Raw genomic sequence first — 26476 nt, 5'->3', positions numbered from 1 at the left:
CAGACCTTCATCAGAGATATCAGAGAGTCTTCATAGGCTGTGTCTGGGTGCCTAACAGTCTCCCTGATTCTGATGAGACATGCTCCTTGTTTTGGCATTCAAGTCACACTGTCTGTATCTAATAAACACTTGTTCCGTTTTGCTAGGTGTCATGGCTCCCAGCATCCTTGCTCCATCCCTACTAGATTTGGAGGTCCTCTGGGAAGAACTGTGTCTTCCTCGCTTTAGAGCCCCGAATCTGTGCTTAGCTCCAGACCTTGGTTGCAATGAGCAGCTCCCTCTCCCACAATCCCTCCAACTGGTGGGATGGCTGCTTTCAAGGTACTCCAGAGACTCACACATCGTTTCTGTCGTCTACAGGCCTCTGGACTTCGTGGGGACTTTCAGCAACCGATGGTCCTATGGAGTTGCCTTTGGGGCCACAGCCAATAAGGTCATGTTCCTGTTCTCAGAAGGCTACCAGCCCCTGAAGGTCCCACAGTGGGCCCAAGGTACCAGGACTGCCTCACACATCCTGTGAATGTCACCTGGACGTACTTGCTCTCAGAGGCCATGGGGGTGGTGTGGAGGGATAAATTCTGTGAGCAGCCACATTCTTCTTAGCCTATTACTTGCCCGAAGTCAATGCGTAGTAGCCCACAATGCTTCCCAGCTTGCCTGGGGGGGCTTCTCCCCAGTTACACTGAGGGGTGCTTTAGACAAACAGCAAAGGCACAGGAAGTAGAATCTTCCTCCTCTTCCTCAGCCAGTCCCCGGGGCTGTTGCCTTCTAACAGCAGCAGTTTCTGGGGCTCCTCCTCCAGGAATGGTGCATGCTTCTTTGGCCGCTGGCCCGAGGCCTCTCTCCCCAGGTTCCATGCCTTATTTAAAGGAGCTACTCTGACCTACAGGTTTGGTGAGCTCTCGTACAATTCCAGGACCATCTCTCCACTGTACAAACTCCTTCTGTGCACTGCTGGAGCCCCGTCAACCCCTCTAGGGAGGCTGCTCCATTCTTTGCCTCCTGGGGATGGGGCGTCAATGGCTTCCTTGTCTGTGTCCCTGCGGCAGGATGAATGTGCCTCTGTTGCAGCTCATTTCAGACTCCCGCCAGCCTTCCCCATTGTACTGCCAGTATCTCAAAGCAAGAACCCTGGCCATTTCTGCCAGGCAGTGCCCGGCCCAGGGGCATCTCAAAGCTGACGTATAGTAAGGGTCATCTTGGGTGACTGGGCCTTTCCCAGATGCCGTCAGTCCATCTCAGAGCTAGCCAGTGGTGGGGCCAATGTGACCATCACTTCCATAGAGAGTGCTCCCTAGTGTGTACAGTAGGTGGACCAGTGTGACCACCACCTTCCTGCAAGTGCTGTCCAGTACACACAACATGTCTGTGTGGGCCCCCATGATCCACTTGGGTGCTATCCTCATAGATGATTTGGTTTGCTGGCTGGCTTGTCTCTGTGGCTTTACCTGGCTACTCACATGTAAAGACTCCAGTATTCATCTCCATGGTCAGCTGGCACCAGCCCTGGGGAGGAGAGCAGGAAGGGGCTGTGGCTGAATGAAGGATACTGCTGCATTCCTCTGCCATGGCCTAGAGCTCTTCCAGTCGGCTCTTTAGGTCTTGAGGCCCTGACTTGAGCTCAGAATGGAACACCACAGCTCTCCTGGCTACCTCTGAGTAGAAAGCAGAGGAGCCCACAGCATCTCGGTCTCATCTGTTACAGCCTTCGTGCTTCTCCTGGGGGGCATGGAAGTCGGCCTGTCTTACTTCCCCTTCTTTGCCTGCCTGTCCTCAGAGTTCCGGCTGGTCAGCTCCATTCTGGGCTTCAGCTACTCCCTGACCTGGTAAGATGACTCTGCTGGCCTTCTTCTGGCCATTTTGGCCATGGCTGAAATCTAGGCAGGGGGACAGAGATGGTATGGGATTCTTTGTGGAGAGCAACAAGGCCCAGAGTGGACAGAGGTGACTTGCCCAATCCCCCATTGTTGCTTCTTCTTGGGGGTACTTCCGAGGCTCCTGAAGGTCTGTCCAGGACCCTGTGTGCATCCTAGGAGGATGTTCGTGATTAGAATATTCCTAGACGTCAGGAATTAAGGAAACTGACAGTGGTCGTCATAGAGACGGCGGAGCCCATGTCCATGGCTTCTCCTAGAGAAAGTTGTCGTGTCTCTGCTTGACATTCAGGGCCATCCTGGCTTGGCCTCTTCTTCCTCCTTCTCCAGGCCCTAAGGATGTCCAGCACACATCTTCAGTCACACCTATAGCCCATTACCTCTCCATTTAGTCACTCAACAACCATTCTTTATGTTCCACAGCAAGCCAGGGAGAGAGCAAGAAAGAGCCTCATGGACTCTATACTCTGGTTCCTGGGCCTCTGGGTTCCTTTTCCTGGGTGGGGCACCGTTCTCCCACCTGGGTCGATACTTGGCTCATTCAGCCCTACATACTTATGCAGAGCTGGCACCAGAGAACTTCTGTCAACTGAGCAACCTGCCTTGGAACAGTCCCACTCCTAAGTCTCTGAGACTCATCCCTTGCTCCCCTTCCCCCACCCACCCACCTAATCCTCCATTCAGCAAGAGCCTTAGTCACAGCCAGGAGACCAAAGACCTTGCCCTGGCTCCATGTGTCTGTAAGCGGCTTGGGTAAATCCCTTGCTGGCCTTGGACTTCCGCTTCCTTGAATGCTAGAGAGGGAGAAGAACACTTCTGTCTTCCTCCTTGGTCCACAAGGACTCCAAGATGTGCCCCCCATTAGGGCAGGCCCAGCAAGTGCAGTGCTCAGCTAGGCACAAACATGGCCCTCCCAGGGATAGCAGGCAAGATGTGGGCTGTGTTCACCAGGCTGCTCTGGGTTGTGCTGGGACGGAAGCCGACCCTAACCTGCTTCTGTCCTGCAGGTTTGTGCTCACCATTCTTCAGATCTCACAGTGTCCCCATGGGCAGGTAAGTCCCTGCTGACCTCACTCAGGATGTTCAGTCACCACCTCAGGGCCACCCAGCTCTGTGAGCTCAGACAAGCCTTCCCTGGGCTTCGTTTTCCCCACCTGTGGGGGAGGGGAGTGGGTATTACTCCCCTGGCTGTTTGTGTAGTGCCTTTCATTCACTGCCCCTCTGGTCACCGGCAGACGCTGTCTCATTCGGTCCTCAAGGCAGCTCATCAAACCTACTTTAGAGGTGAAGAGACTATGCCAACTTTGCCGAGTAAGTCACAGGCGTCAGCAGAGCTGGGAGCTGAGGCCGGGCCCAGCCAATGTCAAGGCCCCTCTCCACCCCACTCGGTCCCAGCTTCTCTCGCTGTAAAATCAAAGAATCAGACAGGGGAAGTTTTCCAGCAGGACCACCTGTTGCCCTTCCCAGAGTTAGTGAAAGTTGCAAGCTGGTTTTCCAAACCCAGAAAAGGAGCAAACTGAAGAGGATGCTATTAGCCAGTCCACCCTGTTCTGCAAAAGCTCCGTTTGGTTACACTGTGTCAATTCTGGGTGCACTTGGTTTCTAGCAGTAATTGAAGGCATTTCTCTAGATTTTTACCTTCCCTGTCCCGTGGACCGCAGGAATGGCCAGCCAGGAAAGGTGCTTGTCATCTGTGGACACTCTTTAACTGACCACTCACTGGTTACCCCTAGCAATGGCCAACTTGGGGCCAAAGCCAGATGCGTTTTAACCTCCTTCCTTGGTCCTGCCCTTTCTGCCCTAATTATCCCAGCTTGTAAGCAGACAGTGGGCCCTGATGAAGCCTCCTCTCTGCAGGTTTCCCCAAAGTAAAGGCTTACACCATCAGCAAGTGGCTTCTTTCCTGTCTGGGGGAGTCAGGGAGTTTATCTGGACCTAGAACCCAGGCCTTACACCCTTCCCAGGATTTAACAGTAACTATTAGATGCTTGTGATAAAGAGACGTGAGGCGCAGAGCCTATTAGAAAAGTGAGACCGAGCGGCTGGGCATTCCCTCCACATCTCTTCTCGGGCCTGGGCACACCTGGCAAACCCAGGGATACTTCTTTACCACTGACTGCAGGGCCTGGATTCTGGGTCACAGCCTTCCTTTGGCCTCTTCTTGACCTCTCAGTCTCCCAGAGGTGTGTTTGAAGTTCCAAATGTTTAGGGCTGCTTAGGGAGAGGGTAGGATCTTCTAATTCAGAGTCTTTCATTCTGAGCTGCCATGTGCTAAGTTCCAATGTCCAAGGAGGGCCATACAGACACAGAGGAGAAACAGGAAAATGCTGGCTGTGGTCACGGCAAGCCAGCGTGGACTGGAGAAGAAGGAAACTCTGACACCTCCATCTCAGGGCCGCTCTATCCCGTACCCTTACATCACAGCACCAAACCCCAGTTCCCTGGAGGAACTAGGCCCCCAGAATGTGACAAAACATGAAACCAACCAGTACATTGTGAAAGCTGAGTCCCACTAGCGTTTGAAAGCAGCTTTTTTTTTTAAAAAAAAGGCATTTTAAAAAGGTTGAAAGCACTCCCCTGAGAAACCTGTTGCTCTCCACCTCCCTCTTCCCTTTCAATCTCCACTGCCGTCCCCGCTCCCTTCTTTCATCTCTCTCTGTTCTATTTCTCCCTTCCCCACCCCCTTTCTTCCTTCCATCTACCTCCTCACCCCTGTATTCCAGTCTCCGTTTACCAAAAGGGACATTTGCTTTCTTAGATTAAAACAAACAAAACAAGCTGTTTTCATGAACTAAAAGGGCTCAAGGTTTTCCATCGGGGGTTGCTGGACTCCAAATCTATTTTTCTTCTGACCATGTAGGGGGAGCAGGGATTGGCTGACCATGTAGGGAGGGGGAGCAGGGATTGGCTGACCATGTAGGGAGGGGGAGCAGGGATTGGCTGACCATGTAGGGAGGGGGAGCAGGGATTGGCTGACCATGTAGGGAGGGGGAGCAGGGATTGGCTGATCATGTAGGGAGGGGGAGCAGGGATTGGCTGATCATGTAGGGAGGGGGAGCAGGGATTGGCTGACCATGTAGGGAGGGGGAGCAGGGATTGGCTGATCATGTAGGGAGGGGGAGCAGGGATTGGCTGATCATGTAGGGGCAGAGAGGAGGGATTGGTCAGCTATATGGCAGGAAGGGGGGGGCAGTCAGAGATTGGCTGACCATGTAGGGAAAGCGAAGAGGGATTGGTCAGCTATGTGGTAGAGAGGGCACAGTCAGTGATTGGCTGACGATGTAGAGCAAGGATTGGTCACTGCTTTAGTTGTTCAGGGAAGGTGGATCCTGGCGGGAGCCTCTGGACAGACAGTCCTGACCATGTCTTCATAGATGTAGCCCCAGCCTTACCTCACTACAGCTTGCTAATCCCCCACCCCACCTCTGTTTCTGTTGCAGTTTCTAGGAAGGTTCGAGACCCTCATTTTCTACTGGCCCTCACTGCTGTGCCTGGGTTTCCTGCTTGGTCGCTTCCTGTACATGTTCCTTAAAGCTCTGCCAACCCACCTGGGCCTGGAGCCACAGGCAGTGAGTTCCCAAGAGGGGGAGGGGGGCTCTGTTACTGCTTCTGCACAGCCTCTCTGGTGAGGGAGACAGCTTCTCAGAGCAGTGGCTGGCCCAGCCTGGGCTAGGAGAGTTGAGAAGGGCCAGACCTCTGACCTATCAGGGAAAGCTGGAGCCTGACAAAGTTGAAACCTGCCCCGAGGGATGCCAGGTGCTGGGATGACAAAGCTTGAATCTAAATCCTGGCCTCCATGGCAATGACCCCTTAAGAGGCCAAACCCTAGCAAGTACCTGTGAGCCAGCACATCCCCTCCTTCCTCACAGGAAGAGAAGTCCGTGTTGGAGGCCCACCAGGCAGAGCATGTGAAGCGGCTCCTGAGAAAGCCCCGCCCGCAGTAAGTGCTGCTCTGCCCCTTCACCCCTGCGGTTCGAGCCCGGCCCACCGGACAGACCCTGGGATTGTGGAGATAGCAGGAACCAACCCAAAGTGGACAAAATCAGGGAGGGAAATGGGAGGCCCAGGCCTCTCAAAAGACGAGAGGGAATGGGTCAAGCCAACTGGACCAGGGCCCTTAAGAGACGACCTCAGAACTGCGTCTTCCTAGAGCTCCAACTGTGCTCTTAACTGTCTGGGCCTCACACTGGGTAGTTCCTCTGCACTACAGTCTCCAAGAGGAAAGAGACATTTCACTTTCCATTTTTAAAAATAAGTCATTTGAGTATATCCCACTGGATCAAATTCCAGCTGAAAAATAATTGCTGTGTCTAGGTGATTGGCCTACAGAGATTGGCGAGCCTGAGTTACATGTTTCTTGTCTCACTTCTTGGGACAGGGAGTAGTGACAGCCTCACTTAACAAGTAAGATCCAGGGTGGGGGTAATCAGCTTCTCACCAGAGCTTCTGAGATAGTCCTCCAGCCCACCTCTGCCTCAGCCACCGTTCATACTGGGGAGATCCCAGAGATGGGATGTATCTTGTCCCAGGTCACACAGCGTCCAAGTTCCTACTGTAATGAGAATTAGCTTTGGAGACCTGTATCAAAATATTTGAAATAATACTGGCATTAACAAAACCCAGATGTATTATTTTCTCACATATGAGAACTCTGGAGGTGAGCAGTCCATAGTGGCCCCACACTGCCCATGATGTCGGCCCACAAGCCACCTGTGTTTCTGTTCCAGCATCTTAGTGTGGACTTCTCCTCCTCAGTGTTGTCTCATGGTCCAGTGTGGTTGCTGAAGCGCCAGCCTGGACCAGCCACTAGTCTGTATTTCCCAGGGCAGAAGAAAACAAGACCAAGCAAAAGGGGCTTGTGTCTGTGTTAGTTCCACCTGGGAAGTCTCCCCTAAGTCCCATGTCACACGCAGGGTGACCAGAACCTAGTCAGAGCCTCAAGCTGCAAGAGAAGTTGGGGTTTCTGTGTGTTGCCTCCCGACCCCGACACCCCCCGCCCTGGAAAAAAAATCCCTCCATTCTTTGTCCTTAAGGACAAGGGAAGGTGAGAAGTGGTGGAAACTCCCAGAGTTCCTTTTCTGGTGTCCGTTCATTCACAGAGAAGGAGAAAAGTCTTGGTTTCAAGCCAGGGTGTATGAGTGGGACCCCTGTTTCCAGTTCCCCAGCAGGATGATTGGGACCCTCGTGCTGGCATTCATCTGCCTGTACCTTGTAAGTAGCTCCATGGAAATCCTTTCCTGTTCTGTAAACAGAGAAGTATCCGGGCTGCGGTCACCCAGTCTTTGGGACAAGCAGCCTGTGCCTGAAGTTTGGGTCAGAATAGAATGTGGTGAGTTGAGGAGGTACAATGCTTCAGCCTACCATTTTACCTGCAAGGACCCTTCACCCCGACGGTGACAGTCACAGGACAGTCATCCAGGACAAATAAAACTGGTGGTGGCTTGCACCTTTGATCCCAGCACACGGGAGACAGAGACAGGTGGATCTCTTAGTTCAAGGTTAATTATTCTGTATGATTCCAGGCTAACCAGGGCTTCATAGTGAGACTACGTCTAAAAAAAAAATCCATGTGGTAAAATTTAGCATTGATGGGGCTGGAGAGATGGCTCAGTGGTTAAGAGCACCAGCTGCTCTTCCAGAGGACTCAGGTTCAATTCCCAGCACCCACATGGCAGCTCACAGCTGTCTGTAGCTCCAGTTCCAAAGGATGCGACACCCTCACACAGACACACATGCAGGCAAAACACCAATGTACAGAAAGATAAAATAAATCATTAAAATATAAAAAGAGTTGCTAAAAAAATTAGCATTGACTAACAGTTGATAAGGAAAAATATGGTTGATATTATTTAATTTGCAAAATTGACCCAGGAAAGTTGATAGAAATTATCTCCAAAGAAAATGTACAATTATAGATAGTAAGTTATACTGTGAAGAATTAAGTCATTTAAATATAAAGTAATTGGTTATCTCTCTCTTTGTTTTTGTTTTTGTTTTCTCTGAGACAGGATTTCTCTATGTGGCCCTGGCTGTCCTGGAACTCACCCTGTAGACCAGACTGGCCTCAAACTCAGAGATCCGCCTGCCTCTGCCTCCTGAGTGCTGAGTTTAAAGTCGTGCACCACCACTGCCCAGCAGGTAATTAATTCTCACAAAAATAATTTCAGTAAATTAAAGATGAAAGTGGACAAGTAGAATTGGTTTACCCTATGGATCAAGACTGAAATATCGTTCATTTGCTTTTTTTCTCAAGAAAATGTTTTCAATGTTGATGTAATTCTCCCTTCAGTATTTTATCAGCTATAAAATCAAAACGCTGGTCATGGTCTAAGTCGTTGGAAGTCCAATGGCTGAGTCAAAGGCAGCTGTAATGTGCAGAGTGCAGACAGTAAAGCCTAGTTATCTTCGCTTGTTTTTAAGGCAGGGGGATGGTGTTTCTTTAGAGTAAATCTGTGGTTAAAGTTTTAAGGGAGTGCATTAATTAGGTTATACCGAAGTTCCGATGCCTTTTATCTTAGTTAGGGTTCCTATTGCTGTAAAGAGACACCATGACCATGGCAACTCTTATAAAAGAAAACATTTAATTGGGGCTGGCTTACAGTTTAAAAAGTTCAGTCCATTGTCATCATGGCAGGAAGCATGGCAACATGCAGCAGACATGGTGCTAGAGAAGGAGCTAAGAGTTCTACATCTTGATCTGCAGGCAATAGGCAGTGAATTCAGACAGAATTCAGAATTCTTCCAACAGGGTCATACTTCTTCCAACAAGGCCACACCTCCTAATAGTGCCACTCCCTATGAGCTATGGGTTCAATTACATTCAAAGCACACCTTTCAAATGCCAGTGACTTGTCACTATACATGTTTGTCCTCCCCACCCCCACCCCAGTGCTGAGGGCATGTGCAGGTAGGGGAGGCAGATCTCTTCCTTGCAATCTTTAAGGCACCCCAAATCTTCTATCATGTGCCGCCCCATACCTAGGACCTCAAGGCCACCTAGTTAGCAGCATGGAGGGAAAATGGCAAGATGCTTGTAGAAGGTTTTTCTGAACAAGGTGTAGAAGAACCGTCTGTCTCTTCTGCTTCTCTTCCACTGTCCACATGGGGTCGTGTGCCACACCTGACATAGGGGGCTGGGAAATCAGTCCAGAAGGCTTAAAGACTTTTTAAATTAATTAATTTACTGTACTTGTTTGTATAAATGCGTGTGTGTGTGTGTGTGTGTGTGTGTGTGTGTGTGTGTGTGTGTGTGTCTACATGTATGGAGCCCAAAGATCAATCTTGGGTGTTGCTCCTCAGAGTCATTTTTTTTCTTTTGCATTTGTGTATATGTGTGTGGGATACATGGTTGTGTGTGTGTGTGTGTGTGTGTGTGTGTGTGTGTGTGTGTGCGCACGTGCTTGTACATGTGGAGGCCAGAGGTTGAATCAGGTGTCTTCCTCAGTTATCTCCATTTCTTTCATTAGGCGGGGTCTTTTCCTAAACCCAGAGTTCGGCAACGTCGGTACTCTAGCTAGCCAGTTCGTTGTGGGAATCCTCTGGCTCTACTCCCTAGCAACGTGATTACAGGCGGCCGCCATGCCCACCAGGCTTTTATATGGATGCTGGGGATCTGAACTCTGATCCTCATGATTTTATTACAAGTGCTTTATCCCCTGAGCCATCTCCCAAGGCACCCCCTCAACCTTGTTTTTTTGAGACAGGGTCTCCCGTTGGGACCTGGAGATCACTGATTAGGCTCGGCTGGGGCAGGGGTGTGTCACTGCACTCCTGGGATCTGCCTTTCTCTGCCTCCCCAGCTCTGGGGTTAAAAGCACATCCACCACGCTGGACTTTGTATGGGGGTGCTGGGGATCAAACTCAGGTCCTTCATGCTTGCTCTGCAAGCCCTCATCCTCTGAGCCATCTCCCCACTCTCCAGAGGATGGGTTTAAAAGGACAACTGGAGCTCTCCACAGCGTTGAATAACTCACTTGGCTTGGTGTTATGGTGTGTCTTAAGAATTTATTGAGCATCTACTGTATAGTAAGCACTGTGTTAAGAGCTAGGAGAGGGCAGAGCGACGACTCAGCATAGTCCTAGTCCAGGAGAAGCTGTGGGTCCAAGAGAAGGAGTAAGGCATGGAAGGAGAGAAAAGGACCTGGTGACAGTGTTCTGAAGTTCAGTGAGTTATTCTGGACTAAGAAACTGCCTGATGATGGTGACATTTGCACTCCACTCTTTTCTTTTTTTCTTTTTTCTTTCTTCTGTTTGAGACAGGGTTTCTCTGTGTAACAGTCCTAGTTGTCCTGGATCTCACTCTATAGACCAGGCTGGCCTCGAACTCTCAGAGATCTGCCTGCCTCTGCCTCCCGAGTGCTGGGATTAAAGGCGTGTGCCACCACCACCCGGCTTGCACTCCACTCTGAAAATCAAGCAAGATTTGGTTGGTGGAGAAAGAAGGTGGCGGGAACCAGAGAAGCAACAGTGTGGTGGTGGGCAGACAGGACAGTGGGCAAGGGTTGCTGTCACGTGGACTACCCTCTCCAGTTTACATTAGTGAAGGGAGCCATGGAGATGTGGCTGGTCTTGCCCCTAGGGTCACCCCTCCGTCATGGGATTCCATTATCTTTCAAGTGCTCTTTTAGTCATTATGTGTGAAAGACAAGCTTTGTGCGTGGTCATTTTTAAGAGTTCTGGCTGCCTGCAAGAGGCTGGCCTCAGGCCCCCAAGAAATCTGTTTGTTCCCACACTGAGCTGGTCTCGGGAGACTTTGATGCCTGTGCTCTGCATTCCCAGTTCATCGTCATGGAGTTCTGTGTGTTTCTACTTGTGAGAGACGAGCTGGATATATTTGAAGACAGGCTGCAGAGCTACCTCAGCCACATGAATGAGACAGGGACCTTGACCCCCGTCATCCTACAGGTGAAAGAACTGATCAGCGTCTCGAAAGGTAAAGCCATCCACTCCCCACCATCCATGTAACATTGAAATTGCCTGACCAGGGTGCCTGGATTTCTTTTGTGTTAGAGTTGACCTGTGCCTTCCTGGGTTGACTAAGGACAGAGGGCTCAAGACAGTTCATTTTATTAAAAACCATTTGGGGTTGAACTGCATGTGCCCCATAAAACAGAGGTTCTCAACCTGTGGGTCATGACCCTTAGGGGTTGAACAACCCTTTCATAGGGGTCGCCTAAGACCATTGGAAAACACAGAGATTTACATTATGATTCCTAACAGTAGCAAACTTACAGTTATGAAGTAGCGATGAAAATACTTTTATGTTTGGGGATCACCACAACATGAGAAACCGTATTAAAGGGTCACAGCGTTAGGAAGGATGGGAACCACTACCTTAGACATTTCTCATTTTAAGAAGTTGTTTTAGTTTCCTTTCCCATTGTGGTGATAAACGACTCTTACAAAAGTCACCTAAGGGAGAGATTTATTCTGGCTCACAGTTCAAGGCACAGTCTGTCCCACACGGAAATCCAAGGGCAGGAGCTTGAAGCAGTGGGTCACATCATACCCCCTGTCAGGAGTCAGAGCGAGGCAAGTGTGTTCTGTGCTCTTCTCCCTTTCTCCATTTAAACAGTCCGGGACCTGGGAATGGTGCTACCCACAGTGGGCAGATCTTCCTACCTCAATGAGTGCGATCAAGACAACCTCCGCAGACGTGCTGTGCTGGTTCGAATGACAATCCCTCATAAGCTCCTTTATATGAACATTTGGTTCCCAGCTGGTGCTCAGGTTTCAGAAAGCCTAGGAGGTGTGGCCTTGATGGAGGAGGACTCTGAGAGTGTAAAGATCCACTGCAAAGTTCTGGTTGTTCTCTTCTTCCTGCTGGTTATTGAAGATGTGAGCACTCAGTGGCCGCTACAGCCACCATGCCTGCCTGCTGCCATGCCTCCCTACCATGATCTCAACAGCTGTGAAGTGATTTTTCATTGTGTTTTTAATTGGCACCCCCTGAAGATGAATAATGAACATTTTCTCATTTTTTTCTATATATATACTGGACATTTGTGTGTCTTCCTTTGGGGGACTGTCTATTTGAGACCCTGTCACAGGAAAGGTACTTTATGACAGAGGTTTTCCCAGAAAACAGCATATCCTAACGATATGTCCACCTTCCTTGGAGAGAGGACATGTCCACTATCTTCTAGATGAGAAAAAAACCATGGACAAGATGTCTGGATAAATGCCTGTGCCTGAGAGATGACTAATGACTGTCTTAATCAAAGTTTTATTGCTGTGAAGAGACACCATGATCATGGCAACGCATAAAGGAAAGCAATTAATTGGGGCTGGCTTACAGTTTCAGAGGTCTAGTTCATTAACATCATGGCAGGAAGCATGGAGGCATACAGGCAGACATGGTGCTGGAGAAGTAGCTGAGCAATCTACATCTGGATTCACAGGCAGCAGGAAGAGAGAGATACTGGGCCTGGCTTGGGCTTTTGAAACCTCAAAGTCCACCTCCACAGTGACACACTTCCTCCAACAAGGCCTTGTCTACTCCAAGGTCATACCTCCTAATCCCTCCCAAGTAGTGTCACTCCCTGATGACTGAGCATTCAAACATATGAGCCTATGGGGGCCATTCTTATTCCAGCCACCACAGTGAGTAGTGTGCTTACTGTGCAAGCAGGACAATCTGAGTTCCCACGCACAAAACGGACATGATGGAATGTGCTTGTAATCCTAGGACTCGGGACATGGAGACAGGGAGATCCCTAGGGCTTGCTGGTCAGCCAGCCCAAGCTCTAGGTCCCTGTGAGAGATCCTGCCTCAAACAACAACAATAAAACCAATGTGGGCAATTCCTGAGGAACAATATTCAAGGTTGACCTCTGCCCTCCCCTACACATGCACATGTCCATGCAACCAACTCCTGAAAGTTGTACTCTGGGTGTGTGTGCTCGCTTGCTCACTCACACATGCACACATGCAGCCTGGTCTCATCTGTAAAATGGGACTTAGACAACATAATGGTTCCCAAAAGATTTTATGGCGCTGATGTTTTATGATCCTAACCCACCAAATATCCCTGTATTAGTTCCCTTTCTATCGAAGTGATAAAACACCATGACCAGCCAGGCGGTGGTGGCGCACGCCTTTAATCCCAGCACTCGGGAGGCAGAGCCAGGAGGATCTCTGAGAGTTCGAGGCCAGCCTGGACTACCAAGTGAGTCCCAGGAAAGGCGCAAAGCTACACAGAGAAACCCTGTCTCAAAAAACCAAAAAAAAAAAAAAAAAAAAACCACCATGACCAAGGCAACTTATAGAGGGCTTCATGGGGCTATGGTTCCAGAAGGGTAAGAGTCCATTGTGGCAGGAAGGTATCGAGTAGGGACGGTGGCTGGAGCAGAACTGAGACATTGGGAGTTCCCATCTTGAATCGCAAACAAGAGTCTCTAAACTCTGAAAGTCGGCGACAGTGATACTCCTCCAATGCCTCATCTCCTCAACTTTCCCAAACAGCGCCACCAACTGGGGACCAAAGTATTCCAACGTCTGACCCTATGGGGGACAGCCTCATTCAAACACCACAGTCCCTTAAGTCATGAGACACCTGTGGCAAGTGATTTTCTTCCCATTAAGATTGAGCTGGGAGAACATCAGAGCCAGAAGGGGCCATCTTTGGTATGAATTACTTTTTTATAGCTCTGTGGTCACAGAAAGTCACCTTATAAGTGAACACTCAGGCAACAACCCATCCTTTCATATTGCTGTGTTTTATTGTGGCCCGTGAATGAATCTTTAATGCAGATTTATGTTCAGTATGGTGAGTCCTTGAGCTCCACACTCAAAGAGCACATTATACTTTCATTTTAGCAGCACCCATTTTTTTTTAAAAAAAATTAAGATTTATCTATTATTACTTTAGGTACATGTGTGCCCTGTGTGCCTGGTGCCCTCAGGGGTCACTCTCCTCCCTCTGCTTCCCGGCAGCAAATGCTATATGACCGGCTGCCTCAAGCTCCTGTTACTGTAACTCCCCCAGCCTGACCTTACCTTAGAACTGTAAACCAGGAAAACCCTCCCTTCCTTAAACAGCATTTGCCAGGGTATTTTGTTACAGCAACTGAAAAGTAACCAAGACAGAGCATAAATAACAAAACCCTATGGAAGGTGGATGCTACAACCTGTTGATCCCAGCTATTCTTGGGACCAATGTACTCCCACTCTATCCCCTTTCCAAAAGTTGCAATTAGAAGTCAGCTATTACTGCATTTTCCTGGATGGGGCCTACTGTTGATAGCAGAACAACACATACTTCTCCCAACCTTAATTGAATGTAGTTGGAACATATTAGTATCAAAGGTTTCAGAAAGACCATGCAGGCAGTCAACTATACGGGGTGTGTGTGTGGCTAAACCGAGCCCGGGCTCGCCCACAGAGAATGAGGTGAAGGAGAGTGTAATAGTTTTGCCCACACCTTTCTGATGAGGATCTGCCCTCTGCAAGTCCACTGCAGGTGCGTTTTCCAAGCCCTCTCATGTTACCCTTCATATTTCAGGAGCCTGGGTGGTGACCATTTTCCCTGCCTCCCTCACGTGCATCAGCTACCTCTTCCACATTTTGGCCTGTTACAGGTAAGAAAATTCTAGGAGTCATTTGTAGGACTTCAGCCAAAAGTATGCATGACATTCTTTACCCAGAATTTCTGACCAGTACCTGCATGGCTTAGTGTGGCACTAAGAAGTGAATATAAGGGTCAGGTATGGTCAAATGCACCTTTTGTTGAGAAGAATATAAGCTTAACAGGCTGGACATCTATAATGATCTACTATTAGAGTCCTCATCCCAACTTCACCCCAACCTTAGGAGCTGAGTATTTTCCTCTCAGCGTTTACAGTTGATGAAGCTGAGACTCAACAAGATTAAATGACATGCTCAAGCATTGAGCAGAGGGGCAAGTCCTCCTGATACCCAGAGACCTGCGTGTTTCTTGTGCATTCTCATTGTTGGATGTCAGATCTGTTCCGCTGTTAAGGGTTGATAACACCAGCCTCCCAGCAGGTACACTCAGCTCAAGGAATCATCAGAGTGGGGTCAAGAGGCCTGGGAGCATCTACCTCAAGAACAGCAATGCAGGACGAGGACACATGCTCATGCTCGCTCTTTGTGTCTCTCTTTCTCTGTCTCTGTATACTTCTTATATCTTTTTTTTTTTTTTTTTTTTAGTTTTTTGAGACAGAGTTTCTCTGTGTAGTTTTGGTGCCTGTCCTGGATCTCGCTCTGTAGACCAGGCTGGCCTCGAACTCACAGAGATCCGCCTAGCTCTGCCTCCCCAGTGCTGTGATTAAAGTCAAGTGCCACCGCCACCCGGCTTACTTCTTATATCTTGATAGGCACTTCTTTCTTTAGATTAGGGAAATTTTCTTCAATGATTTTTTTGTTGAAAATATTCTCTGTGACTTTGACATGGGTTTCTTCTTCCTCGGTTCCTATTATTTGTAGATTTGGTCTTTTCATAGTATCTCAGATTTCCTGGATGTTTTATGCCTGGGATTTTTTTAGATTTAACATTTTTCTTTGACCCAAGGTATCAATTTCTTCTATTTTGTCTTCAGTGCCTGAGAGTCTCTCTTCCATCTCTTGTATTCTGTTGGAGAAGCTTGCCTCTGAGGTTCCTGTTTGAGTTCCTACATTTTTTTTTAAAGATTTATTTATTTATTATGTATACAGAAGAGGGCGCCAGATCTCATTACAGATGGTTGTGAGCCACCATGTGGGTGCTGGGAATTGAACTCAGGACCTCTGGAAGAGCAGTCAGTGCTCTTAACCTCTGAGCCATCTCTCCAGCCCGAGTTCCTACATTTTTCATTTTTTTTTTTCCAGTTTTTCATTTCCAGTTTTCTATCAGTTTGGGTCATTCTTTATTGATTCCGTTTTTACTTTCACGCCTTGAACAGTTTCTTTCATTTCATTCCACTGTTTGTTTGGGTTTTCATGAATTTCATTAATGGATTTATTCATATTCTCCTTAAAGTCCTTGATCATGTTTATAATAGGTACTTTGAAATCCTTGTCTTGTGCTTCAACTATATTGGATCTCTCAGGGCCTACTATAGGAGGGCTGCTGGGCTCTAGTGGAGACATATTGTCCTGACTGTTATTTGTTGTTGGATTTTTTTTTTTTACTCTTTTGGGGGGCCCACTACCCAGCTCCCAAATAAGTCACACATGGAGGCCTATTTTTACTTATAAATGCCCGGCCTTAGCTTGGCTTATTTCTTTCCAGCTTTTCTTAACTTTAAATTATCCCATCTATCTTTTGCCTTGGTGCTTTTGTCTTTCTCTATTTCTGTATACCTCTTTCCTTCTTACTCTGTTGCTGGTTATGTAGCTGGGTGGCTGGGTAGCTGACTGGCTGGCCCCCGAAGTCCTCCTCCTTCCTCTCTCATTCCTTGATCTTTCTTCTCCCAAATTTCTCCTTCTATTTCTTCTCTCTGCCTGCCAGCCCCGCCTATCCTGTCTCCTGCCTTGCTATTGGCCAGTTCTTTACTAGATCATCAGGTGTTTTAGACAGGCGAAATAACACAGTTTCACAGAGTTAAACAAATGCAACATAAACAAAAGCAACACACCTTAAAATAATATTCCCCAACAGTTATTGGTTGTGTGTTTATGCTGGCATCTAGGCATCTGGGTTTGAGATGATGGTAATTCTGTGTTAATATCTGGTCTTGTTTTTGTTGGGTGGGTTTCCCTTCCTTGGTTTCTGCATCCTCTCTGGATCTTAGGAGAGTGTGGTGGCTGTGGGTTGCCTGGTAGGGAGTGCTTCTGAGTCCCTTCCAGGTATGACCAGTAAGGGTTTCAAGTAGAAACTTGTTTCTGGGTATTGGGGCTGACATGAAGGAATGCGGATGGACAGAAGGACAGAGGGCTGACAGCATCCACAGGAGGGAGGAAAGCTGGGTCTGCTGTGAGGCTGATTCTCTGGCTGGCATGGCAGTGGGTTTCCAGGGAGAGAGTGCCTCAGGTGCTCAGGTGGCTGAGACTAAGTGATGGGCAAGGGCCGGAAGGCTGTGGGAGAGAATCTGCTCAGTTCCCTGGGAGTAGGGGTTGAGAGCTACGTTTTTTCCTGTCATTTTAAGAATTTCCAATTTAGTGATCATGAAAAGTAGAATTCAGCCAGGAAAAATACTGGAGATTGAGTACAAAGTGAAAAAAGAAAGGAAGGAAGGAAGAAAAGAAAAAGAAAGAAAGAAAGAAAGAAAGAAGGAAAGAAAGAAAGAAAGAAAGAAAGAAAGAAAGAAAGAAAGAAAGAAAGAAAGAAAGAAAGAATCCCACAAATGGGAGTGTGGCCTAGGAACAGAACACTGCCAACCCAGTCTTCACATATAGGCCAGGAACTGGACAGGGATGTGGGAAATGGAGTGGTGGGGGCGGGATTCTATACGGGGTTGTTGCCCCTTTAAATTATTTTTGTTTAAAAATGTATTATTGGGCTGGGCATGGTGGCGCATGCCTTTAATCCCAGCACTCAGAAGGTAGAGTTAAGCAGATCTCTGTGAGTTCTAGACTACTCTAGTCCACATAATGAGTTCCAGTACAGTTAGGGCTATGTAGAGACCCTGTCTCAAAACAAACAAAAACCCCACACACAATAAAAAATGTATTATTATTGTATGCGTGAGTGTGTGTCTGATGTGTGTGGGGGGGGTGCATGTGCCATGGCATGTGGGGAGGTCGGAGGACAGCTTGCGGGAGTTGGCTCTCTCCTACCATGTGGGTCCTGGGGTTGAACTCCGGTATCAGGCTCTGCAGCAAACGCTTTTACCCGCTGCGCCATCCATCCCATCCTTGGTTTGTCTTTCGGTTGCTATAAGGTTCAGCTATCAACAAAACTGACTTCCTGGTGTTAACTGTTTAAACAATATTATTAAGCAATATGCATTCACCATAACAGTAAATATAGAAAGCAGAATGAAAACAAATATAATCTCCTCTATCAGATTCAATTGCTGTCATGACTTGGTCAGTATGTCTTATTTTTATGAACTGTAGTAACCTTGAGGATGTTGAAGAGAGATCAGCACTTTGCCAGGAGCTACAGTTGACACCCACTGCGATAGGCCTCCACGGGCCTTTCCATTGAGTTCTGACGCTACAGAAAGCGCCATGATCATGAGTGTCACCTGCTTTTCCTCTTCCACAGAAAGCACATGAAGAGGCTGTGGGCTGGAGACAAGGACTTCCTCCCTCAGAAGTTCCAGAGTCCCTCCTCAGCAGCGAGTGTGGTGAGTCTGTAGGGGAGCTGAGCCACACCTGACAGGACCCCAGAGAAGCCCAGGCCTCAGTCCCCAGATGCAGCCACATGAAGAACCTGCTTTGGTTTATGGGTGACCCTCAGATCAGATATGGGGTCCTGGGTACAAGGCTTGGAGGGAAGGGAGCTCTCATCCTATGGAGACCCCTGTTTTTCTTCTAACCCTCAGGTGGCCATTGCAAGGTACTCTGGCTGGCAAATAGCCTACATCCTCTGGGGTAAGTGCCACCCCAGGACCCATGGAGTCCAGCACATGTTCCCTGAGCACCTACAGAGTCCCAGTTGTGAGGAGAGACATGGAAAGGCTGGAGAGGCAGCCAGAGCTTCTAACTTTGAGGAGTCTGGAGAATGGTGGAGAAACACCATACATTATCTCCTGTCTGCCCTCATCTCACTGGCTGCCTTTGCTGGGCACCACGGAGCAGAGGAGGAAATGGCACTCACACCAGCTCAGGACTCTAGGGAATTCTAGGGGAGCTGACCTTTGAACTGCATCTGGCAGAGTGCCGGGCAAGCAGGAAGATAGGGAAATCATGGTAGGCAGAAGAAACAGCGCCAGCAAATGTGCCAAGTGCCTCTGGTGGAAGAGGGCATAGTCAGGTCTGCCTGCAGGGAGGAGTATGGGAATGGGCCAAGAGGGACCCCTAGTGATCCCCTCTGTTTCATCTCCAGGCTACCTCATCATCCATGTGGTCCAGAGTCTCTGTGGTGTGATGCTCATGTACAGTCTGGTGCTGCCCATCCTCCACCACCAAGGTCTGGAGATGCTGCGAGGGCTGGGCCTTGGGGTGTAAGTGCTGAGTAGATGACTCCTTACTGATGCTGGGGTCCCAGCCCTGGGCCTAAGGTCTTCTTCTGATGACCCTCACAGGGAGGGAATCTTATGTTTTCAAAAGCCTTCCTCTCCCATCATTCCATGGGGCCTTCACAATCAAGTGTATGATGCATAGAATCCCATCTTCCAACAAGGAAATAAGTTGTAGGGGGATAAGTAAGAGGTAGGACAGCAGGAAGGAAGGAGCAGAAACCATGGGTAAGCTATCTGATGTGTTATGTTGCCCGGGGTAAAGTTCCTGCCCTTTCCGGAGCCTCACACCCTCTCTGTAGACAGTGACACACTTGACATGCATGCTCTTCTTCATAACAGCTCTGGGAGCTTGATGCCACTGAGAGACGAGTTCTAGAAGGGTAGGAGCTATGTTCAGGGAGAAGGGCAGGCTGAAGCCCACGCTCCCTTCAGTCACCACACCATACTGCCACCCATGTCCCTTCAGCACGTGGCACCCTCGAGGACTGCTGCTCTGAACGGCTTGACTCCATGTTTGCCCAGCGCCTCCCGTGCCCCTGCAGTGCCTAGCCTGGCCGCTCTCTGGCCGCTTCCCACACACGTTCTCTGCGCGAGAGGGTCGCATGTATTTGGCTGTGTTGTTCTGAAGACTGCCACGCCACTGCCACCCTTAGCAAAAAGGGGCATAATGGGGAGCCATGGGCTACGATCTGGAGCTGGAGAGTCAGCATGTGGCCCTGGGGGGCACATGCCCTTTGTGGGTCTTTTTTTTTGTTCATGTGCACCATACGCATGGGCGTGGGTGGGGTCAAAGCTCAGGCTTGTTCTGCTGCTGCTCTTCTGGGTTCTCTCTCTCTCTCTCTCTCTCTCTCTCTCTCTCTCTCTCTCTCTCCCTCCCGCCTCTCTGTGTGTGTCTCTCTCACCCTCTGTGTCTCTGTCTCTCCCTCCCTCTGTCTCCTTCTATCTCTTTCTCTGTCTCTGTCTCTTTGTCTCTCCGTTTCTATCTCTTTCTTTGTCTCTTCTTTCTCTGTCTTTCTCTCCTTCCCTCTGTCTCCCTCTCTTTGTTTCTCTCTCTCTGTCTCTCTGTCCCTGTCTCTGTTTCTGTCTCTCTCTGTTTCTCTGTGTCTCTGTATCTCTGTCTCTCTCCCTCTCCCTCCTCACTATGTATCAGAGAAGGGCCTGGAACAGTAGACTAGACCACCTCAGGGTGGACCTGCCCTGTGTTTCAGCCTCACCCTATCTGTAGTCGTGGGCCTCGTGGTCCTGCAGGTGTGGATCGCTGGCAGATTCTTCCTGCAGCCCAAGCTGGGCACAGCAGACAAGCAGAAGCCCCTGGCTCTCCACAACAGGTGAGGCGGAGGAGGGGGTGGGTGTGCAGGGCTGTTCACAGCAGGTGAGGGCGGAGGAGGAGGAGGTGGGTGTGCAGGGCTGTTCACAGCAGGTGAGGGCGGAGGAGGAGGAGGTGGGTGTGCAGGGCTGGCTGTCCACAACAGGTGAGGGCGGAGGAAGAGGAGGTGGGTGTGCAGGGCTGGCTGTTCACAACAGGTGAGGGCGGAGGAGGAGGAGGTGGGTGTGCAGGGCTGGCTGTTCACAACAGGTGAGGGCGGAGGAGGAGGAGGTGGGTGTGCAGGGCTGGCTGTTCACAACAGGTGAGGCGGAGGAGGAGGAGGTGGGTGTGCAGGGCTGGCTGTTCACAACAGGTGAGGGCGGAGGAGGAGGAGGTGGGTGTGCAGGGCTGGCTGTTCACAACAGGTGAGGGCGGAGGAGGAGGAGGTGGGTGTGCAGGGCTGGCTGTTCACAACAGGTGAGGCGGAGGAGGAGGGGGTGGGTGTGCAGGGCTGGCTGTCCACAACAGGTGAGGCAGAGGAGGGGGTGGGTGTGCAGGGCTGTCCACAACAGGTGAGGCGGAGGAGGGGGTGGGTGTGCAGGGCTGTTCACAGCAGGTGAGGGCGGCGGAGGAGGGGGTGGGTGTGCAGGGCTGGCTGTTCACAACAGGTGAGGGCGGAGGAGGGGGTGGGTGTGCAGGGCTGCCACTGTTGCTTCCACCTTCTACCTAGTGGTGCGCAGGTTCTGGAGGGCTCTGAATTCTGTGAGCGGCTACAGTGCTGTGCACAGGGGGAGGCTCCGGGGTCGCATGACCTGGGATCTAGAGTTGCCTTTTCCTGTAGTGGAAAAGTATGTCCTCACTAAATGTGCCAACTTTAGCTTTCCCATTTGTAAGTTATTTTGCATCCCTTAAAGGGGTGTTGTAAGGATGAAACATCTAAAATATGGACAGTACAGCCCCATACATGCAGTCCTCATTCATTCATTCATTCATTGAGGCCACCTTAGCATTGACAACAAAGGGATATCCCTACTCACCACCTCTGAGAGCTTCATAGATTACCAGAGAGGGCTGGCACCTGGGTAAGGGCCATGGATTCCTGAATGATCTAAAGAAGAGGAGGAGGGGATGGGGGGGAGAGTCAGGGAGGAGGGGAGAGTCAGGGAGGAGGGGAGAGTCAGGGAGGAGGGGAGAATTAGAGAGAAGGGGAGAGTCAGGGGGAGGGGAGAGGCAGGGAGGAGGGGAGAGGCAGGAGGAGGGGAGAGGCAGGAGGAGGGGAGAGTCAGAGAGGAGGGGAGACAGGGGGAGGGGAGGGTCAGGGAGGAGGGGAGAGTCAGGGAGGAGGGGAGAGTCAGGAGGGGAGAGTCAGGAGGGGAGAGTCAGGGAGGAGGGGAGAGGGAGGAGGAGGGGAGAGGCAGGGAAGAGGAGGAAAGACACAGGGGGAGGGGAGAGGCAGGGAAGAGGAGGAGAGGCAGGAGGAGGGGAGAGGCAGGAAGGAGGGGAGAGGCAGGGAAGAGGAGGAGAGGCAGGAGGAAGGGAGAGGCAGGGAAGAGGAGGAGAGGCAGGAAGGAGGGGAGAGGCAGGAGGAGGGGAGAGAGAGGAAGGAGGGGAGAGGCAGGAAGGAGGGGAGAGGCAGGGAGAGGAGGAGAGACATGGGAGGGGAGAGGCAGGGAGGAGGGGAGAGGAGGAACTGGCATGGCTGACAGCTACCCCACCACGGATAGAAGTGGTAAGACACTAACTCATGTGCTGGGAGAACAGTGAGATCCCCAAATGTCCACCATACAGTGTCCTTACACAGTGGGCACACAGAGTGACAAGATCCAAAAGTCCTCTGTCAGAGGGGCCTGTGACATTCAGATGCAGTTTGGTCCTGAGGCGACTGGACCGTGTGGTCAGGTGGTCCTTTGGGACTTTTCCTCTGGAGGACCAGGACCGGCTCTGGCTGGGACAGGTCCTAGGCAGTGACAATGGTGAATGGCAACATTGTTGCAACCCTTAAGCCTTCAGTAGCCCCGTGGCTTTTGTCCTCATGCAAGTATCCTGAGGTCACACAAGGCAAGTAGCACTCAGCCTGCCCTGTGCTCGTGCTCCCCACCCCCCATCAGGGACACCACATCCCTCCAGCACTGTAAGCTGGCCGCTCAGCTCCACTTTGATCCAGCAGGAGATCGTAGCTTAGGAGACAGTGTTGCAGAGTTTAATGTCTGGTCTGGATGAAGCCAGAGCAGGCTGTGTGGGCCACCTTGCCTGACTGAGGGGCTGTCTCTTGCTTGCTTCTGTCTGCAGGAGAGCGTTCCACAACTTCAACTACTTCCTGTTTTTCTACAACGTGCTGCTGGGCCTGGGTGCCTGCCTCTTCAGGCTGCTCATCAGCTGCCTCCTGGGCACATGGCTGATTGCACGCATTGACAGGACCATCATGCAGAGCGGCTACGAGGATGCAGACATGGGTGAGTGGCAGGTCCTGCTGGCCTCCTTGGGGGAATAGTTGGCCTTACACCTTTGTGGAAGCTGGATGGATATGAGTTCTCACCTTCGCAGGCTTCAAACTTGTCTTCTGGTAGAGGTCATAAAGCCAAATAATAGAAACATGCGTTCTGGGCTGGGGAGATGGCTCGGTCATTAAAGGGCTTAATGTGCAAGCGTGAGGACCTGAATTTGATCCCCAGAACATATGCAAAAAACCATGCAAGCTGTTATCTGCTTGTAATCCCAGCACTGGGGATGTGCAGGCAGGACGATCCTTAGGGCTGACTGGACAGACAGCCAAGCCTAATCGGTGAGCCCCAGGTTCAGGTGAAAGACCTCTTCTTTCCTGTGTGCATGTGATCACTCATAACAAATGTGTATTCTGGTGGTCAGAAGGGAATTCAAGGTTCTTTAACGCTGCCCATTCCACAGGCCACTGAGATGTGGGACAGGGGGACTCAAACTTTCCAAATAGAATGGAGACGAGAACATATCCCAGAATTAATAGTGTTGTCACTTGAACATTTAGTGAAGAAAGTATCTGGTTTAATATACTCTAAAATCAAAGCCGTTCCGAGGAAGTGAAATTAGGGCTTCTAGCCCCGGGCCCGGTCACTCATTCCCTCGGCTGTTTAAGATCTGTGCTGACATCTCCTCTGCTTTCTCTTGACTGCTCTCAGCCCCTGCAAGCTTCAAGTTCTCCATCAAATGCACAGAGTAGAATATCCTTTCCAGGAATCCTTCCAGATCTTCACACTGACTCTGTAGATTCTCTGTAAGAACTCAGACCACTAGGCAAAGGAAAATGACCAGCAGTTAGCCAGGACAGGAGAGGCAGAGGCAGGCAGATCTATCTCTGTGAGTTCAAGGCCAACCTGGTCTACACAGTGACTTCCAGGCCGGGCATACATAGGGAGACTGTTTCAAAAATTAATAATAATAATAATAAAGAATAAAGAATAGAAATTGTATTATAAAAAGTACAACTGGGCGATGCTGGGAGGTGTGGCCCAGCCTGACCTGCTTTCACCTGGGTTTCAGGCTTCAAGGCATGGGTTGGCATGCTCTTTGTGGACCATTATCACACCAACCCTGTGCTGGTCAGCTTTTGCCACATCCTGATCACAAGCCACAGGGATCGGAAGCTGCAGAAGACCATGAAATACTGGTACCTGAACCAATCAGCAGGTAGCGTCTCCTGTTTGAACCTATACTGAGTTCAGAGTGGAAAATGGATATCCATGGGCTCCCTGGGATCCCCAAGGGGCCCTGACCCCCTTATTTCTCCCCCTCCTCTGCATCCCTTTAGGCCTGGCTGCTCAGGAGGCACAGCTCCCATAAGTCAAATGGCATGGCCTTGTCCTGCAGATCAGCTTACCCGCCTGTTCCGGAACTGAGTCCCAGTTCTGCTAGCACAGTTATCTGAATCCCATTGTCTTGGGATGCCGGCGTACATCTCAGGCTACTGGCAGATGCCATTTCGAAAATGGAGCTCAGTTTTAATTACTTTGCCCTATTGCTTATAGAAAGTACTCTGAGGGATTGGGGATTTAGTTCAGTGGTAGAGCGCTTGCCTAGCTAAGTGCAAGGCTCTGGGTTCAATCCTCAGCTCAAAAAAAAAAAAAAAAGAAAGTACTCTGAGTTCCTCCTGCCCCTTAAGGGCTCAGATATCCTCACTAATACATCCTACAGGTCTGTGGGATAATTCATATCCTCTGCCTCTCATTCCCCGGGAGTCCTGATCCAATGCCTCCTATACACCTTTTGCATTGTAGGTAACAAAAGTCCTTGAGAATAGCAGCGGCAGCACCCCACCCCCACTCCTGCTCTCTCTGATTCTGTCCTAGGTCCCCGAGTCTCAGCCAGGGCCCAGATGAGGTGGCTCCTGCTACAGACACTGGTCAACAACCCCAGGCTCATTGTGCTGAGAAAATCAAAATCGGGGCACGGTTCCCGAGAGTTCGCACAGATCCTGCCGACCTGCTCGGATTGCTGATTGGGCCACCAACTTCTGCTCCAAGGCCAGGCCATCTGCTGTGTGAGCAGGAGGCCCGAGGCATTCGATGATGGTGTCCATGTAGCACATTGGGTGCAGGTGCTGAAAGATGGTGGAACCCATTCAAAAGACACGAGTGTCAGGCTATGAGGTGTGGGCATTGTCCCTACGCAGAGCCCAGCACTTACCCAAATCTTCACGCTCAAAAATGGCCCAGGACTAAGCCGGGCGGTGGTGGCGCACGCCTTTAATCCCAGCACTCGGGAGGCAGAGCCAGGCGGATCTCTGTGAGTTCGAGGCCAGCTTGGGCTACCAAGTGAGTCCCAGGAAAGGCGCAAAGCTACACAGAGAAACCCTGTCTCGAAAAACCAAAAAAAAAAAAAAAAAAAAAAAATGGCCCAGGACAGAAGCAGTCTGATGGCTGATAGTCCCTCCCGAACCTGAACAAGTGCTGTGAGGACCCAAGGTCTCAGAGCGCTTGCACCTGGGCTCTGTGTGCACTTGGTCCTGCTGGTGCTCATGCCGGGATTGTCCCTTTTAGCTGAATCTCTACAACGGCTCTTGGACAATTTTTGCTTCTAGAAGCTGATAAAATGGAGAACACACACACACACATCACTTTCTACCTCTGGCTAAATGACTTTGTCTTTCTCTATTCACAGATATCTGTATCTACAAAAGGGGGGCAACACCCCCACTCCGGGGATTATCATGAGAATAAAATTGTTCAAAGCACACACCTTTAAGCTTGTGCCTGTCACTTTAAACTCTCAAAGGCAGAGAGATCCGACTGGTTGTCTCTATGGTTTGAGTGCAGGCAGGGTCTCCTGTGGTGATATTTTGTGTATGCTCTAACAAATAAAGCTTGCCTGAAGATCAGAGGGCAAAACCAGCCACTAGCTAGCCATAGAGGCCAGGCAGTAGTGGCACATGCCTTTAATCCCAGCACTGGGGAGACTGAAACAGGAAGTGATATGGCTGGGCGGGAATATAAGGCGGGAGGAGACAGGAGCTCTCTCCTTTGGAGTTGGTGAGGTGAGAGGTGGCTGTGGCTTGTTCCTTGGTCTCTCTGATCTTTCAGCATTTACCCCGATGTCTGGCTCTGGGTTTTTATTATTAAGACCAATTAGGATTTGTGCTACAGTCTCCCAAAGGCCCAGGTACCTGTTAAGGCCTTGGTCCCTGGGACGGCACCATGCAGAGGTGTGGAACCTTTGGGGAGTGGTGCCTAATAGGAGGTCCTTAAGTCACTGGAGGCATGACCTTGAAGGATATTGTAGGTCTCTTTGTTTTCTTAGCTGATGGGATGAGTATTTTTGCTCACTAGACATTCCTACCATGATACTCTCCTTAGAAGCCAAAATCAATGGGCCACTCCATCACAGACTGCAGCCTCTGAAGATATCAGCCCAAATAAACCTTTTCTCTTCATACATTCACTATCTCAATTCAGTATCCCTGTTATTGCAGTAACAGGGCACTAATACAGATCTCATGTCACAGAAATATCCAAGTGTGTGTGTGCAAGCCTGTGTGTCTGTGTTCCATATTGTTACTTTTATTACTCATCAGGAAAATGCAAATTAAAACCATGATGCTATACTACCATATAATGGCTAGGATAAAGTCCAGTGACACTACGAAGTGTGGGTGAGGATACAGACCACTAGGCACACACTGTGGTGTGTGTGAACTGTTGCCACTTTCAGAACCTTTGGAGGTAGCTCCTGAGATTGACACACACACACTCTGACACAGA

General features: G+C 49.9%; 2 protein-coding genes across 7 annotated transcripts in view; both read left to right on the top strand.

Annotated features, from left to right (window-relative positions):
• Positions 1-421: 421 nt before the first annotated feature.
• LOC128097192 (stimulated by retinoic acid gene 6 protein-like) lies at positions 422-25810 on the top strand. Its single transcript, XM_052717512.1, has 15 exons — positions 422-491; positions 1706-1826; positions 2882-2927; positions 5315-5443; positions 5744-5814; positions 6974-7085; positions 10653-10806; positions 14377-14452; positions 18025-18106; positions 18305-18353; positions 18808-18925; positions 20152-20271; positions 22539-22702; positions 23763-23909; positions 24569-25810. The coding sequence occupies exons 1-15, from the start codon at positions 437-439 to the stop codon at positions 24715-24717; spliced, it is 1593 nt and encodes a 530-aa protein (XP_052573472.1). The 5' UTR covers positions 422-436; the 3' UTR covers positions 24718-25810.
• The window catches only part of Ccdc180 (coiled-coil domain containing 180), a 70830-nt gene continuing 66946 nt past the window's right edge, over positions 22593-26476 (top strand). For all 6 annotated transcript variants that reach the window (XR_008213804.1, XM_052717507.1, XM_052717506.1 and 3 more), the window contains exon 1: positions 22593-22702. The gene's annotated coding sequence lies outside the window, so the exon portion shown is untranslated. The remainder of the gene's footprint in view (positions 22703-26476) is intronic.

The sequence above is a fragment of the Peromyscus californicus genome, unplaced genomic scaffold, assembly GCF_007827085.1.
Source record: "Peromyscus californicus insignis strain IS unplaced genomic scaffold, ASM782708v3 Scaffold_5__1_contigs__length_169319896, whole genome shotgun sequence".
NCBI lineage: Eukaryota > Metazoa > Chordata > Mammalia > Rodentia > Cricetidae > Peromyscus > Peromyscus californicus.
This window is presented reverse-complemented; position numbering and strand designations above follow the sequence as displayed.

Excerpts from the sequence above, each read along its gene's own strand:
- LOC128097192 (XM_052717512.1), top strand. The coding sequence starts at position 437 with ATGTTCCTGTTCTCAGAAGGCTACCAGCCCCTGAAGGTCCCACAGTGG. Across the intron at positions 1,827-2,881 it reads TTCAGCTACTCCCTGACCTG|GTTTGTGCTCACCATTCTTC; the intron begins GTAAGATGACTC and ends TCTGTCCTGCAG. Across the intron at positions 20,272-22,538 it reads CCCCTGGCTCTCCACAACAG|GAGAGCGTTCCACAACTTCA; the intron begins GTGAGGCGGAGG and ends TTCTGTCTGCAG.